The 16,617-nt window shown below is 39.4% G+C and overlaps 1 protein-coding gene across 1 annotated transcript in view; it reads left to right on the forward strand.

The window, feature by feature from the left end:
* The first annotated feature begins 687 nt into the window (after window positions 1-687).
* Window positions 688-16,617, forward strand: part of hs6st1a (heparan sulfate 6-O-sulfotransferase 1a) — a 191,935-nt gene continuing 176,005 nt past the window's right edge. The window contains exon 1 of the mRNA XM_073849811.1: window positions 688-1,411. Within this exon, the coding sequence (XP_073705912.1) occupies window positions 891-1,411 (521 nt within the window). The 5' untranslated portion in view covers window positions 688-890. The remainder of the gene's footprint in view (window positions 1,412-16,617) is intronic.

The following is a 16,617-nucleotide window of genomic DNA, read 5'->3' on the forward strand; positions in this document are numbered from 1 at the left end:
TTAAGGAGCCTTAGACCTTTCCAACAATATATAGTTTGTCAAGATTAGATTTTTAGATTATTTATTTGTAAAATGGTGAAGTAAACTTGGGCATCCCGCAGAGGGGACAGTGACAGTTAAGGGGTTAAATAAAACATTTAACCCAACCGTTTGGTCAAAAGACCCCAGTCGCTGTGTGTAGAATTTTATATATTTTATTTGTTGTTTTTTGTTTCATATACTCTTGATATATGATGATTTTAAGTCTCATTAAGTTTATGCATAGTTAAACATTATCAAAACCTCAACAAATGCACAAAAAGTAATTTTATATGGACATGACAGTAAGTGGTAGAGTAATGTGGGAGTTCATTTTGTAACTAGTTTGGGGTGCCTATGCACCTGTTAGAAATTGTATTTTTTACTTTTTCTTCTTTTTTAATTTTATTTTATTACTGTCGATTATCTCTGTTTATTTGATTTAATTTAATTAATCAATGTATTTTTTGAGGAGGCACTGCCTGCTTCCCTTTTTTGCTTCCGCTGCTAAAAAAATATCATAATGCAAAGGAGTTATAATGCGGGCGTTCACTAGAAACGAAATATAGTGCTCGTTTGTGTTTGAGAGAGTGGAGCGCGCGCGTGTTGGGAAAGTGGGTGTCGCTGTGCACGCTGCTGGAGGAGCTTCACAGCGATGTGTCGAGGACTTTAAACACTGTGTCATACAGTGGTGGAAGGAGGGAGACGGCGCCGTACTGGATCGTATACTGCAAGACTTCTGATGCAATGAGTCGGACCGTTTTCATTCTGATCCAATGTGTATGACGACTGACTTTCCGCACGCGATGCTCTGACTGCCGTGTGTTTATATGGAGACACCCTAAAAACAGGCAACCGGGAAATGGTAACACATGAACCTCCTCACTGGAAGGAACATGGTTGAGAGGAGCAGTAAATTTCTGTTCATCGTTGTCGGCTCGGTTCTGTTCATGCTGATTTTGTATCAGTACGTGGCTCCGGGGATGATGAACTTCGGCTCTCCGCACGGGTACATGCTGGAAGACGATGCGGATCTCTTCCCGACTCCTGATCCACATTACGTGAAGAAATACTATTTCCCCATCAGGGATCTGGAGCGGACTGTGGATTTTGAAATCAAAGGGGAAGATGTGATCGTGTTCCTCCACATCCAGAAGACCGGCGGCACCACGTTCGGGAGGCACCTGGTCCAGAATGTCAGGCTGGAGGTTCCGTGCGACTGTAGACCGGGACAGAAGAAGTGTACCTGTTACCGACCCAATAGGAAAGAGACCTGGCTCTTCTCTCGGTTCTCCACCGGTTGGAGTTGTGGCTTACACGCGGACTGGACCGAACTGACCAACTGCGTACCGGGGGTTTTGAACAAAAAGGAGAGCAGGATGAAAAACCAAAGGTGATGCTTGTATATTTTGTCTCAAGTGTTGGCTGTGTCTCAAAACCCCAAAATGTTGGGGCATCATAGACTTGTGCAGCCACAAATCCCAAGGCATTTGAGGCATAGCTGGTGTGTAGAAGAACTTCAGCGAGGAAAGAATAACACTTGCCCTTATCTGTGGTGTACAAGACTATACAGTATAATAACTGGGCTTTTCATACTACACTCTTTTTAAACCCTAGGTAAAGTCCAAATTTAACCTTTGTTTAAGCAACGTTTTAAATTTGTAAAGAAGGTTAGCACTGCGTTTAACCCTAGGTTAACCCTGCAATGCGATGCTAGAACGTAAACAGCGTGTTCGGCAGACTACCAAACATAAACTCCTCTTGTACTTACCTCATTAAATATTCACGCACTTATGTGTACGTTACGTTAACTTTCACATGCTGTTTAAGTGGAAAACGCGTTATCTGGCTTGATTACTAAACAAGTATCATGGTTTAGCACTTTATAGAAGCACAGTGGATCTACATGGTGACATTTCAACGGTTGACAAGCGGTTTTTAAAAACGGGTAGGGTGCTGTTTCCTCCCTCAAAACCCCTCAGAAGTGTTACTGACATACATAGGCAAATAAGAGTGTTAAACTAAGTTTATAAATGTGCAGTGTGAGATATTGGACACCTGACCACTGGGGGTAAAGTATGAACAATGTGAAACATGAAACAAGATAACCCAGGATTAAGTTTGCTTGGGGTTAGCAGTGACACAGGGTTAACGATTTCAAGTGTGAAAAGCCCAATAATGTTGAGATTGGTTGCATTACTGTGGTTACTGGATGGCAGTTAAAAAAATATATGGTAAATATAGTACACCATAGTATTTTACTAATTGTAAACTAGGCAAACCTTATTCTAACAGTGATTTCGTTTTTAGTACCCTCGCTCATAATTAATTCCCTAATCACACATGTAATTAATTTTGGACAAAGCTATGTTTACCATGTTAAAGTTTTGTAAGGGAAAGCTCTCAATGTGTCTATCCTACTATTTCAGGTGGAAACAGAACTTGCTGTGTTAGATGTGAGATGTTCTACGTGTTTGTGTTTTCTCCAGTGATGGAGGTGGAAAATTACTGTGTTGTAAAACAGCCCCTTGTAAACACTAGTAGTGAGCACTGGCTGCCAGGATAGTGGTTACAGGACTCACCACATCAGGACGCTCCATAGCTGTCATGTTAGGAATAACCTGCCACTGGTAGTCAGTTTCATCTTCTTGTATTTTAATTACATTTCCTGAATGGATATAGGCATATAGCTAGTGGGCATTCACGTAGGTTACTGTTTGCGAAGTGCATCTCGCTTACTTTTGCAAAGATGTGAAATAATCTCAGAGTCAAGTACGTAGACTGTTTTCGTTTTTAATAGGATTTTGTGGATTAAATTATCTAAGCTCTGCAAAGTCAAATACATCAGATCAGATTTAGCAAATAATCAGCAGCCCGACTCTTCCCTCTTCCTAAAAGAACACAGTGTAGATCCAACATCCCCTCGAGTGTAAAACATTCCTCGTATCACAGCGATGCCATTACTCTTGTTGCTTTTGGCGACCTTAGGAATGCAGCACTGATATGGATGCACATTCCTCTCCTTGATTAATCTCTCCTGTGATAAAGGCAGACAGACCACACCAGTGCTATTCTCCCCTAATTCATCACGTGTACATGTTCGTTTTGTCTGTGAAATTAGCACAGGGTCAGCGGTAAAAGAGGTAAGGGGAGTTTTGTCATTGTGCATTTTTAATATCTGCCATTATTCCGATAATTAGATGGAAAATACTGTGCGTAGATAATTCGGATTTGATATGCTGCTTTGTTGCACAGATCTAAGCGCTCTTTTTACATTAGTTACAGTGATTTCAAAGGGCCTGTGTAGGGTGAATTGAAACTTTGTTCATTGCTATTTCTTGAAGCTGTTCAAAAACTAAATTAAAAAGGTTTTTTGATCTGTAAAAAAAGATCAGAACTTGAATTCGGGTGCTTAGGAAAATTAAAAGGACGAATAAAAATTTAAAATAAGGCAATTGAGCTGTGATGGTGGTCACGAAGGAGGCTGAGAAAAGCGGCGCTGTTTATGACCCGTGAAATCTCTTCTGGAGATTTTGAGCTGCTGAGGATTGCTGGCTGTTTGTCTGGCTATGGTTGTGTTTTCAGACTTGTGTTTTTAATACAACCAAATATTAATGAGAACTATCATATTTTATTCTCACAAATGTGGCCTACAATTAAAAAAAAAAAATTGTTGCCAAATTACCAGATTGCTCATTATAGATGGTTGTACATAATAACAGTTCTGTTCCAATGATTGAACATTTCACAAGGATGTGCATTCAATGGTAATTTTGTGCTTTATCGTTAGTAGATTAGCAAGTATGTGGAACTTCTTAATTTACATTTGTGAGTAATTAAATAACAGTTTATAAGGGTCATTTGTTTGTGAATCACACTTTGTTGATTGGTTGCATCTGCTATCATTTTACTTGCAGTCTGGAGGCCTAATTATTCTAGGTGTTGACAACTAATTTTAAAGTTTACTCATCACATTTGGAAAGGCAGTGAAGTACTTTTTAGTGATAGACCAGTGTATCACCAGGGCTGCTATATATTGGGTAATATTTGGGATTTTTTTAAATTTTGGCTGATTAGTCTTTCTGTTTGGTCGATGTGTCAGCTCTCAATGTTTTTGCTCGCTATATATTAAAGGGATAGTTCACCCAAAAATGAAAATTCTGTCATTAATTATTCACCTTCATGTTGTTCCAAACTTGTAAGACCTTCATTCATATTTGGAACACAGATTCAGATATTTTTGATGAAATCCAAGTGCTTTCTCTGATCCTGCATAGACAGCAACACATTTAAGGCCCAGAAAGGTAGTAAGGACATTGTTAAAATAGCCCATGTGACATGCTACAAAAATACTTTTTGTGTGCAAAGAAAACAAAATTAATGACAATTTCTTCTCTTCTGTGGCAGTCTTTGGCTTAATTTGTGTTCCAAAAATGAACAAACGTCTAATTAATGACAGAATTGTCATTTTTGGGTGAACTATCCCTTTAAATAGTGTGATATCATACACAGTATATCGGCTTTATAATGACCACCAGTCATCTTGCTCTCTAAGATATCAGCATTGGCCATCAAAAAATCCATATTGGTTGACCACTACTTTTTTTCTGAAATATTCTGAGATGTACACTTCAGCCTTTAGCCTTAAAGGAGAAGTTCACTTCCAGATTTTTTTTTTTTTTTTTTTTTTACAGATTATGTACTCACCCGCTTGTCATCCAAGATGTTCATGTCTTTCTTTCTTCAGTTGTAAAGGAATTGTTTTTTGAGGAAAACATTTCAGGATTTTTCTCCTTATAGTGGACTTCTATGGTGCCCCGAGTTTGAACTTCCAAAATGCAGTTTAAATGCGGCTTCAAACGATCCCAAATGTGTTTGTAAACAATCCCAGCCATGGAAGAAGGGTCTTATCTAGCGAAACGTGTTGTTTTTTTTTGTTTTGTTTTTTAAATACAATTTATATACTCTTTAACCTTAAATGCTTGTCTTGCTCTGCCTGCACTCAGTTTTTTTCCGGTTCAAGACAGAGTATGTCGAAAAACTCATTTTCTCCCTCAACTTCAAAATCATCCTACATCTGTGTTTTACCTTTTTGTAAGGTTTTTGATCTTCTTTGCATGTTCACTTTGTAAACATTAGGTTGGTTTCTATAAAGTTGAGGGAGAAAATAAGATGGGAGTTTTTCAACCTACCGTAACTGTTTTGAACCAGCGATGCACCGACTACCCATGCACATGGCAGAGAGAGAGAGACACAAGACGAGCATTTGAGGTTAAAAAGTATAAAAATTGTAATTAAAAAAAAATAACAATAACCAATCGTTATGCTAGATAAGACCCTTTTTCCTTGGCTGGGATTGTTTACAGCCGCATTTAGGATCATTTGAAGCCGCATTAAAACTGCATTTTAGAAGTTCAAACTCGGGGCACCATAGAAGTCCACTATATGAAAAAAAAAAACAATTTCTTTACGCATGAAGAAAGAAAGACATGAATGACAAGGGGGTGAGTACATTATCTGTACATTTTTGTTCTGGAAGTGAACTTCTCCTGCTTATTCATTAGATTAGAAGCATGTTGGGCGGCCACAGCACAGGGTTTAACACCTGTTGTCAGTCCAGTGAGTTTCAGTTCACAGAAGCCAACGCCATTCCCACCAACAGGCAGGAAGCCATCTGACAGCTGTGCCAATCTGCATGCTTGTTAGACATGTTTAAATGGCTTGTTTACATTTAAATCTCTCTCGGCTCCTGAGACTTTGGAAGCTTCACTCGCTCTCTTCTTCGTGGCCGTTAACGTGGCGAAGGACAAGCTTTTAATTACACGTAGGTCTTATTCCGATTGTTGGGATTTCTAGTCACATTTTCCAAATCGCATTCACGCCGTGCCGCTCCCCCAGGGACCTGGCGGACGTGAGAGCGATGGGGGCATTTTAATTGCTTAACGAGATGTGTATCACCACATTCTCATTGAGGCACCGGTTTCAGTCAGGAGGCCATCTGGCGAGTGGTGTGTGTTGCTCTCAGGCATGAAGCACAGGGGTTTCTGATAGACCAGTGAATGGAGACCAGAGGAGAGTGACGTCTCGTGTGGATGTGAGGTGTGAGAAAGTTTCCAACAGCGAGTGCGTGTGCAATCAGCCACCAGCGGTTGTGCTTTAAACAACCATCCACCCCCAACGGTGGACTGCCAGTCTTTGGCCCCGCTGTTGTAGACAGTATGTAATCTGTTTAATGATGGGTCTGCGTCTGATCTTTGCCCTTTATGCTCGGTAAGAATAGTATAAAGGGGGTTGCAGTCTGTTTGATGCCCCTTAAAGAAAATTCATCATCTCCTTGCCCTCTTGTTGCTCACAACTAGATGCGACAATTCTCTTTGTTATGGCTGATCACAGATTTTAAAAATCTGTAATATTTCTGACCTTGGACCACAAAACTAGTCATAAGGGTCAGTTGAAAGTGAAATTTATACATAAACTGAAAGCTGAATAAATAAGCTTTCCATTGATGGCATAGACAATATTTGGCTGAGATACAACTATTTGAAAATATGGAATCTAAGGGTGCAAAAATCTAAATATTGAGAAAATCAACTATAGAGTTGTCCAAATTAAGCACTTAGCAATGCTTATTACTAGTCAAAAATAATTTTTTTTATATGTTTACGGCAGGAAATTTATAAAATATCTTCATGGAACATCATGGATCTTTACTTAATATCTTAAAGATTTTTAGCATAAAAGAAAAATCTATAATATTGACCCATGCAATGTATTTTTGGCTATTGCTACAAATATACCCATGCTACTTAAGACTACATAAGGTTTTGTGGTCCAGGGTCACATTTTGTGTAATTAAATCAAAACTGAAGGATTTTTTTTTAAATTAAGTCATTAAGCAAATTTATTGATCATTAAAATACATTTTTAGACTATATTTAACAGTGTTACAATTTAGAGTTTAAAAACCCTGTTTGCAAAAAGACATCAATACAAATCTCAGACTCTAAAAATAACCTCAAAAGATAGTAATACCCCAATAAATATTTTCATGTTATGGCTAATCAGTAATCACCGCTATTGAAATTCTTTATTAGTTTGTTTAAATAAATGAACAATGAAGCACTTAAAACAATCAGTTCAAATGCCAAAACTGAATTTAGGGATCATTTCGGCAACATAATGCACAGTATGAAATTTTGAGATATTTTACATAATTTTACAGTATAATTAAATTTTTTTTGGTTTTTAACCAATATATAAATAAAAATTGGTAGTATACCACATATTCTTACTTAAAATGTATGTTTTTTTTAACTCTTTCCAAAAAATGACTTTTCAGGTTCTGAAAAACACAACAGCTTAATTTCTTTATGCAACAAAGTTGTATAAAAAGGTGAACACTGACTGTCAGGCTCCAAAACAACCATGAAAGTTTTCTGTTTGACTCTTGTGCTACTTTTATAACCATACAATAACTGAGGAAATGACGGAAATGTAGCTATTCTGTCGCTTTTTTTGAATTGTCTCTTTAAGTAATCTATTTGCCGTGATTTCTCATTTCTAGCCGTCATAGATGAAGATAGAATCTCAGTTGGGGGTCTGCCTGGTTAGGAGGCCTGGCGCAGTTATCAAGCAGACACAATTAACTTGAAATGACAAGGTGTCGATGGGGTACCAGACCGCGTTGTCATGTTCCTGTTATACTAGACATTTATTGTGATTATTTTGGAGGAAAATGAAATTGTATGTTACATTGGCATGCAATTGTGAGCTGCAAGGAGTAATTTGCAAATTATCATATTAGGCCCCTGTGAGCTTGCATTCAAGATCATGGAGAGAGAAAGATCTGACGTCTTTGAAAATGGATAGAAACAAATGAAGATGACGGAAAATTAGACCTCTGAAAATCCAATTTAGAAAAAAGTAAATATTCTAGCACCAGTTAAAACAGATGTTATGAGATTAATTGAATATGAAATTAAAAAGGAAAATTAAGTCGTCATTTATTTACCTTTTCCTAATATTTCAGTTTAGCTTTTTATTTAATCTCTCATGTTGGCAGTAATGAAACAAATATATTAAATTAGAAGCATTTTCCTAAGTGGTCTCCGACTTTTGGACCTCACTGTATGTGCATGTGTATCTATAAATATGTATTCTCCTGGGAAAGTGCCAGTGTGTGTTTGTGTGCATGTGTGTGTGAGTGATGAGAGGGGATTCTGGGCCGTGTGTGCACCTACTGTCACTTTTCCCATGTCCTGTCTATTTAAAGATATTGCAGCAGATTTTCAGTCCCAGTCCAATAAACTGGCACAGAAAAATCCTGCAGTACTGCTGTCAGTCTTTTCTTTTAATTTCATATATATATCCACACTCATTTCTTCAGCCTCTCTCTCTCTCTCCTTCGCTCTCTCGCTCCATCTCTTCCTGTTCCTTCAGCGGTGTCAGTGTCTAATCAAACAGGCAAGATAATTTTCCACACTGTGGCTTTATGGATATGGGCCGCACAGTATACCCCAAGCGTGACTAGAACATTAGAGGGAATGTATTTTCATGGAAGATTTCCTGTAATTTCAAAAATGGCAGGGCCTACTAATGGACAACTGCCTTCTGTATTATGAATAGCAATATTTGGTGTACAGGATACCCTACAGTCTCCAATAATGGTGTCATGTAACAATACAATTCTGTTTAGCCTATGTTATTTAGACCTTTGCTAGGTCAACTGCTTTTCATGTGAGTTCCAGTTTCTTTAAGTGATTTTGATTTGGTTCAAATTTGAATCGTCATGCCTTCAGGCTGGATCACTAGCCGCTTTTCCACTGTCGGGCCAGTGCGAGCCAGTGCTAAGAGCGTGCCGGGTGGGGCTAATGGCCTCGTGTCGCAAGCACCAAGGCCAAAAGTAAGCTGCGTTTCCACTATCGAGCCAGTAGCCTCGCTGCGCAAACCTAAAGCCCGCCCTTTACACACCTCCTTGGATCAAACGTCACGAAACCCCTCCCCTTTCAGCGGGGAGATTGAAAGTAAGTCACCGTAGTGTGATCATCGAACGAAGACAGCTGAAGCAGCTGTTTGTTTGCTCCTTTCGGTGTTTTCTTCGTGGAAGATGAGGCAGCGAAACCAAGATGCAAAGATGGAGGCTCAGCGGCGTTTACGCCGAAAGCTAATGTTAGCTGCAAGGCGAAAAAGAACAACACAGCGACGTGGAAGCCGGATACAGCGAATGCAGAAACGCCTTGTAATGTTGGTGATGTCTGTTCTGATGCAAGAAGTGCTTTGCAACAGTTGTTTATGCAGCAGCAATATTTGTAATATATTACATTAATAAATCACTTGAAAAGAAGCGTTGTTTTTATGACCTACACACAAATCTTTCATCTAACTTGGTATTACATCAAACAAAATGTTGCACGTTATCTACACACTACTGCAAAAAATAACTACACAGTTGTACTTCTGGTATAATTTTTTATGCCTTTATTTAGGTACAGATACAGGTACAGTGTATGTTATGTTATCAAGGTGTGTTGGTGAGTTTTTGTGGGGTTTTTTGGACGATGTAAATAAACTTATACATCAGATCTCATTTTTATAGGATCTTATTTGCATTTGTCCAAAATTTTATTTTTATCACGTCTTCGTTTCTGCAGACGCCGTCAAACTGGCGTTGTATATTGTCCTCGGCCCAAATGCTTAGAAGAGCCCTGTATAGTAATTCGGCGAAATGCGCTTCTTACCGCAGACACACTCCGCCTTTCACTTTGACCACGCCTCAAGCCCCAGCTGGCCCGCTTTGGCCCAAGGTTTTCGTAGGGCCGAAAAACCCGGGACATTGGCCCTGAGGAAGCACCGACGAGGCACGATCAGGCTCCGGAAGTGACAGTGGAAACGCGACTGGCCCTGGCACGCACTAGCACGCCCACTTTTGGCCCGACAGTGGAAACGCGGCTACTGTAGACTTTTGCTTATGGTGTCACTATAAGTAGACTGTTTTCACTTGTAAACGGTTCCACTTTTCCACTGCAGGAACTTTACCCAGGAACTAGGAACTTTAGGGCGGTGCCATGGGAACCAGGATTTAAATAAAGTTCCGGGTAGAAATTTGCCCCACAGGAAGTCTCTGCTTGCGAGGTAGTACTTTTTCAAAGGTCTGGAACTTTTGGGGGTGGGACCTGGGCACTGAACTTGCTAATTGGTTGAGTTCAACCACTATTTATTTGCATGGTTTTCAAAATATTACTGTTATTGTGTCATGAAATGTGTTTTTGAGAGTATTTCAGGTGAGAATGTAGTTGTTTAATACTCAAATTTGTGGTTTATTTTTAAAAACGACACCTATTTGAAAATGTGCTTCACTGATTTCGGAGTTGTGAGCTCCAGGAGATCACCTGGCGATCAGTGCTCATGTATCCCACCGAGAGCGCTATTTTGTCATATTGTAAATAAAGTGAGGAAAATTTCAGTTGCCAAGGCGAGCTGACTGACGTTATCAAGTACACTGTTCCATTCGCAGAATTACCGGATTTCCATTGTCCCGTTACTGGGAGTTCACACTCCCTACGTCACAGACTATTTGCCTAATCTTCATGGTACTTTAGACCGCGATGGAAACACAGACAGCAATAGGCCTTGGGAAGAAATGTTCCTGGGACAAATTGTTTCTGGTAATTATGGTGGAAAAGCAGCTTTTGTAAATAAATATGTGAAACAGATTCATTTAAGGCTCAATAAAAGAAAATAAGAAATCATGTAAGGTTCAATCAGCTTTCTGTTTTTCCAAGGTACTATAGAGTTTGGAAGTCCTAGTGGTTAAAATGTCCGGAACACAAAGCACTATAACCTCTCAAGTAGTACTTGATATTGGATGAAGATGTTCTTCACAACAGCCAGTTCTTGAAGATTTTGTTCTCCATTTTTGGCAATGAGGACTGAAGAGCCCCACTCTGACTGTAATAGGTCTAGCCCTTTGCTTAAGAAAGCGTGTGTGTTGGTTTGCTGGTCCACGAGTTGTAGTCTGATGTGGTTAGCGGTTGTATGATCTTTGTGGTTTGGAGGTCAGTAGCTCAGAGCTTATAAAATCCTCCAGCTGTCCGTGTGAACCCGGATTCTGGCTCTGGGAGCGCGAGCCAGATGGCTTGGCGGTTTCCAGATCTGCTTGGAGCAGAAAGCGGAGGTTCTGACAGGCCAGTTTTTCCCGGGCCGGTAAGAAAAAGAGCTTGGAGGCAGGCCTGATAGCAGCAGCCTGACCTCGATGTGTTAATCCCATCAGATCAGTGTGGATTAAATACAGGCTGCTCAAAGCCCGTTATGTGGTAATGCGGAATTTGTGCCCGCCCACCGCGAAATCAAGAGACCAGTGCTTTCGGACGAATGACTCGAAGAACATTTGATTTCTATGTTTGTGTCCTGTCTGCATTTGAATAATTCATCTGTAAGGTTGTATTCATAATTTGATATTCTAGGTCTAGCGGTTGGGACACAACCCTAGTAAAGTTGACTATTAGACACCTTTTTTTATCTTAAATGAAAATGCTGTTTAAGTGTGTGCCGTTAAAATCCTCTCAGAAAAGCTTAGTCTTTAAATGTATCCATGTGAAAGCACTGTCATAACAGCCATGTACATTTAGATGTCTTGGGGACATCACATCTCATACTGTTTTCTGAGCCTCATGAAATGTGTTGCATTTTTAAGATGCCATGTCAAGTTAAAAAATAATCCAACTTGAGCATAATCTTGTGAATGAAATCTGAGGGCTTCCTGACGCTGCATAGAAAGCAATGCAACTACCATGTTTAAAACCCAGAAAGGTAGTAAGGACATTGTTAAAATAGGAAATTGTTGAGTAAAGTCATAAAATAAAATGAAGTATTTTCATAGCTTCATAACTTAACGGTTGAACCACTGATGTCACATGGACTATTTTAACGATGTCCTTACTACTTTTCTGGGCCTTGAATATGGTAGTTGCATTGCTTTCTATGCAGGGAAAGAAAGCTCTTGGATTTAATCGGAAATATCTTAATTTGTGTTCCGAAGATGAACAAAAGCTCTTGGATTTAATCAGAAATATCTTAATTTGTGTTCCGAAGATGAACAAAGGTCTTACATGTTTGAAACGGCTTAAGGGTGAGTAATTAATAACAGAATTTTCATTTTTTGGTAAACTCTCCCTTTAAGAACATGTCACAAGATGCATTCTGTTCCATGTCAGTGCCCTTTGCCTAGCTATTTTTGTACAACTCATGTAAATGCCCACTAATAGATGTCTAATTCTTGACCGGTTAACTTGAAACCAGCCTGATTATACTAGAATTCCTTAAGATCAGTTTGTCTAGTCAGTCAGGCAACGACTGAAAATATGTAACTTAGCACATCCCTTGTAAGGGCATCATAGCCAAGAATGCCTTTTCGCTTCATTTCCATTATGGGATGAAAGGCCGTTTTCATATCACTGGCACTGACTACTGAAAAGCTTCTTGTTTACCTCGTTCTTTGCTGATTATCTTGGCCCATTTCTGCTTGTTGTCTGTGGAGGTTTGGTAATTGCTCGACAGCGTTCAATAGTGTTTCTGTTAGATAAGCTGTTTTTTTCTTTTTTCAAAGAACGTCTTGCGCTAAGAGGTGCTATCACTCACAATTTCAGAGAGGGTGTGTGTGTGTGTTTTTTTTTTTTTTTTGTCATCTGACATCTCAACTGTGTGAAGACAAAGTGCTAACAGAGATTGTAAGTGTGTGTGAACTGATCTAGGGCAGTTCAAGGGAAGGTCGTGACAGGCTGCCGGTGTTTTAGGATCAGCATGCTAAATTAGCTGAGGGCACTGAGCTCTAGCAAACAAAGTGCTTACCTGGAGAAGCTCAAAATGTTTGTGTACTTTATGAACGTAAGCTTACGTGTGTAAAGATGTTATTGGCCTTAAGTAATCCGCTGTTGTTCGCATTAACATCTCTCAGTTTTATGCTGTTAATGCATTAATAATAGCTTACAGTATAAATATAGTATTTATTTGTGATACCAGGCTGTGGTCAGTAATTAAACCCTTGTGCTGTGCTAAAATTCTTTTTGCAATCTGGTCAAAAATGACTGGCCTTTAAAAAAATGTCTTGCCACAGCAGGTCATGGCGTGGGATCCTTTTTCATCTGATGTGCATTCTTAATGGCCACATCTGTAAGTCTCTAATTACTAGGGTTAGGTATCATTTAAAACTTATCGATTGAAATTCTGCTCATCAATTCCGATTCTTAACGATTCCTTGTTTCGATTCCAATAACGTTACATATTCTGTATTTTTACAAAGCTTTATGTTGCAGCTAAATAACATGGGCAAAAATTACCAGCAAACAGAACACTTAGGCCTAAAAGGAACTTTTGTCTATGGTTTTAACAAATAATACCACAGCAAAAACAACTAGACTAATATAAATTTCAAACATTAAGTTGTTAAAGACATGTAAATAGCATAAATAAATACAACTGAACAAATTACAGGCACAGACATTTAAATCAAAAGTTTAAAAACACTGCATAGCTTTCTTTTTATAAATCAAATATGGATTTATCCTCATTAAAGTTTCAAAAAAGATCAGTGAATGCTTTTTTGTTCTCGGATTAACATTAATGATTAGGCTGCTGTCTCTTTAACACCGAACGCACACGGATCTAAAAATACTGTTACACATGCGTTTTCTTTCGCATCTGTTTACTTTTACTATCATTTTTCGACAAAATATGGCTGTGTTTATGATGATATACTGACATATTTTTGTGCATATTGGGCAGTAAATGTTCTGCAGTGGAAATGCACAAAACGGTTCGAGAACGGACACAGGAGGGGACCCACACCGGGACCGCTTTTCACCGTGCTTACGCTTTAAATAAGTGCATTACATTAGCCTGGCTAACGCCAGACCACGTTATGACTTCGTCATGATTCGTGGTCTGGGAACCACATGTTCATTTTCTCGTATTTGAGGCGTGGTTTACGAATGCCCAGAGCCGTTTATTGGGCGATACGAATGTCTATCAAATGCGACTGTGCGTAGCTCATAGCCAATCGCTTCAATTATACCGGATGACGTATGTAGAGCGAACGCCAAAAGTTGCTCTTTTTTCAAAATAAACTTGCGTTCTAAACTACTATGAACACTACACCGTGTCTACACCGGACGCGACAGTTGCCGCGCCGCAACAGCTAAAGTCTGTCTACATTCGACGCGACAAGGTGACCGTTGCAAATCATTTAAACTTTGTGTGAGCACGTCATAAATAGAACGTGGCAGCAGATTACTGTCGGGATTTGCCATGTCTCGCCGCATCCAGTGTAGACAGCATAATAGGTTCTAATGTCATTTGTCGCGTCGGGTCACGCCGCTCGCGTCCGGTGTAGACACGAAAGATAACTTTGCGTCTGCTGCCATGCTGGATCCATTGTAACAAACTGCTTCGGTGAGTCGCATAGAAGGCGTCATCGTCTTGCTGCTCCCTCCCCGTTCTGTGATTGGTTCCCTATCTTAGGTGAAAATTAGGTCCATGGTTTTCAGACTAGACTAGAAGCATGAAAAAAATCGCGCTGCGCAAGGCAGGATGGGGAAACCCAGGCTAGCGTTACATGCAAACAATGCTCAAGTTCTATCCCTTCTTGCACTTAAATCATTTGATTTTAAAGTTTAAACTGACATTAAAATGCACACAGGAATCGTTAAAGGTGCCATAGAATGAAAAACTGAATTTACCTTGGCATAGTTAAATAATAACAGTTCAGTACATGGACATGACATACCATGAGTCTCAAACACCATCATTTCCTCCTTCTTATATAAATCTAGTGTTTGCAAAAGACCACCGAAAAATAGGTCAATTCCAACATAACACCGACTGTTACACAACATCCCCGAGATCGTTAACGCCCCCAACATTTGCATCGCCCAATCATGGGTAACGTCAGCACATCACTAAAACAAGGCAAGCCACTGTAGGGACACGGTTAGCTTAATGCTAGCGCTAGCCTGTTACATTGCAGTACAAAAGATATCACTTACCACATAAACAGAGAGACGACTGCGCTGATGATGGTGAATGATGGAGAAATAACTGCGCTGATGATGGCGAATGATTTACAGATCCCGAGCATCACTGTCAAGCAGCTGAACTTGTGTGGTAAGTAACGTAAGCACTCCCTCTGCATTATAACTTTACACAGAGCACATGCGATCACAGTAATGAGACTAAAATGTTGGCGATTCAAAATGGCAGATTCAACAAACCACATATTAAAAGCGGTTAGAGCTCCGTAATTAAATATATATTTTTATCAATGTGCCAGCTATAGAGATGAGCAGCTCTGTGAAACAGCCAATCAGAGCAGAGCTCATTAATATTCATGAAGCTTCCAAATAAGGCAATAACAGAGCATTTCATTCTAGGGACAAATCCTAGGGTTGTAAATGGACCTGTAAAACAGTTTCTGGAGATTTTTTTGCCTGTTCCTATGCCATATACCTTCTATGTAGATATCAGAGAACAATTTAAAATATTCTCTCAATGCATTCTATGGCACCTTTAAGCAGAACCAAAATGTCTTATCGAATACCCGGTTCTTATAAATTTGGAACCGATTCTAAAATGGAACCACTTCTCGATACCCAACCCTACTAATTACACTGTATTTTTGCCAGTTATGGAATGTTACAGGATATAAACTTGTTATATCCTTAGTGAGCAACGTTAGTAAGTTAAATAAGCATCCAATTGATGTATAGTTTGTTAGGATAGGACAATATTTGGCCAAGATATGACTATTTGAAAATCTGAAATCTGAGGGTGCAAAAAAATCAAAATATGAGAAAATCATATACAATGTGTTGTATATGTATTGCTACAAATATACCCGTGCTACTTACTACTGGTTTTGTGGTCACCATTTTATTAAAATGTAATATTCTATTTATTTATTTGCTGCTGACTGCTAGACCATGACACAATTGGCCGGTTTACCTCACAGCCAGGCCAGTTTCTCAACTTACTTGCAAGTGCCTGGCTGCTGTCTGATAATATGGATCTTGTGGCCCGTGAAGAGAAACGTGCCCTTGAGCTGGACCTAATGTCGGCACTGCATGAATGAGCGCTTCAGTGCCTCCTTTATCTCTAATGGCTTTTTAATAAACAAAGACTTGACCACCCTTCAGCCTGCCCTTTGTGTTTAGCATAAATGAATACATGAAGATGAACACAACTCCGCTGCTAATGCTAGAGAGAACATGTGTTTGTTCAGTTTTTTTCTTTCCTGCTGTCGTTTTGTATGCATGCAGTTTTCTTTATCTTGCATCCTTGTTTACAAAACGCTCTTGCTTAAAATATATTCTCTGCCTTTCGCTCTCATTACATTCGGGATCTTGTTTTAATTTTCTTTACCTTCCAGTTTTGGCCGATGCGGCCCTTTTTCCGAAACATTTCTGGCATTATGACGGACGTTGGCTTTGAAGTCTCGTAGTGCGCCGTGTTGCCAGGTAAAGCCCTCGGCGATGGCACCAAATTGATTTCCGCGTGCTGTGGACAAATTGCCTTGCGATGACTAATTAGCAAACATTTTTATAATTCATA

The sequence above is a fragment of the Garra rufa genome, chromosome 10 (genome assembly GCF_049309525.1).
Source record: "Garra rufa chromosome 10, GarRuf1.0, whole genome shotgun sequence".
Lineage (NCBI taxonomy): Eukaryota > Metazoa > Chordata > Actinopteri > Cypriniformes > Cyprinidae > Garra > Garra rufa.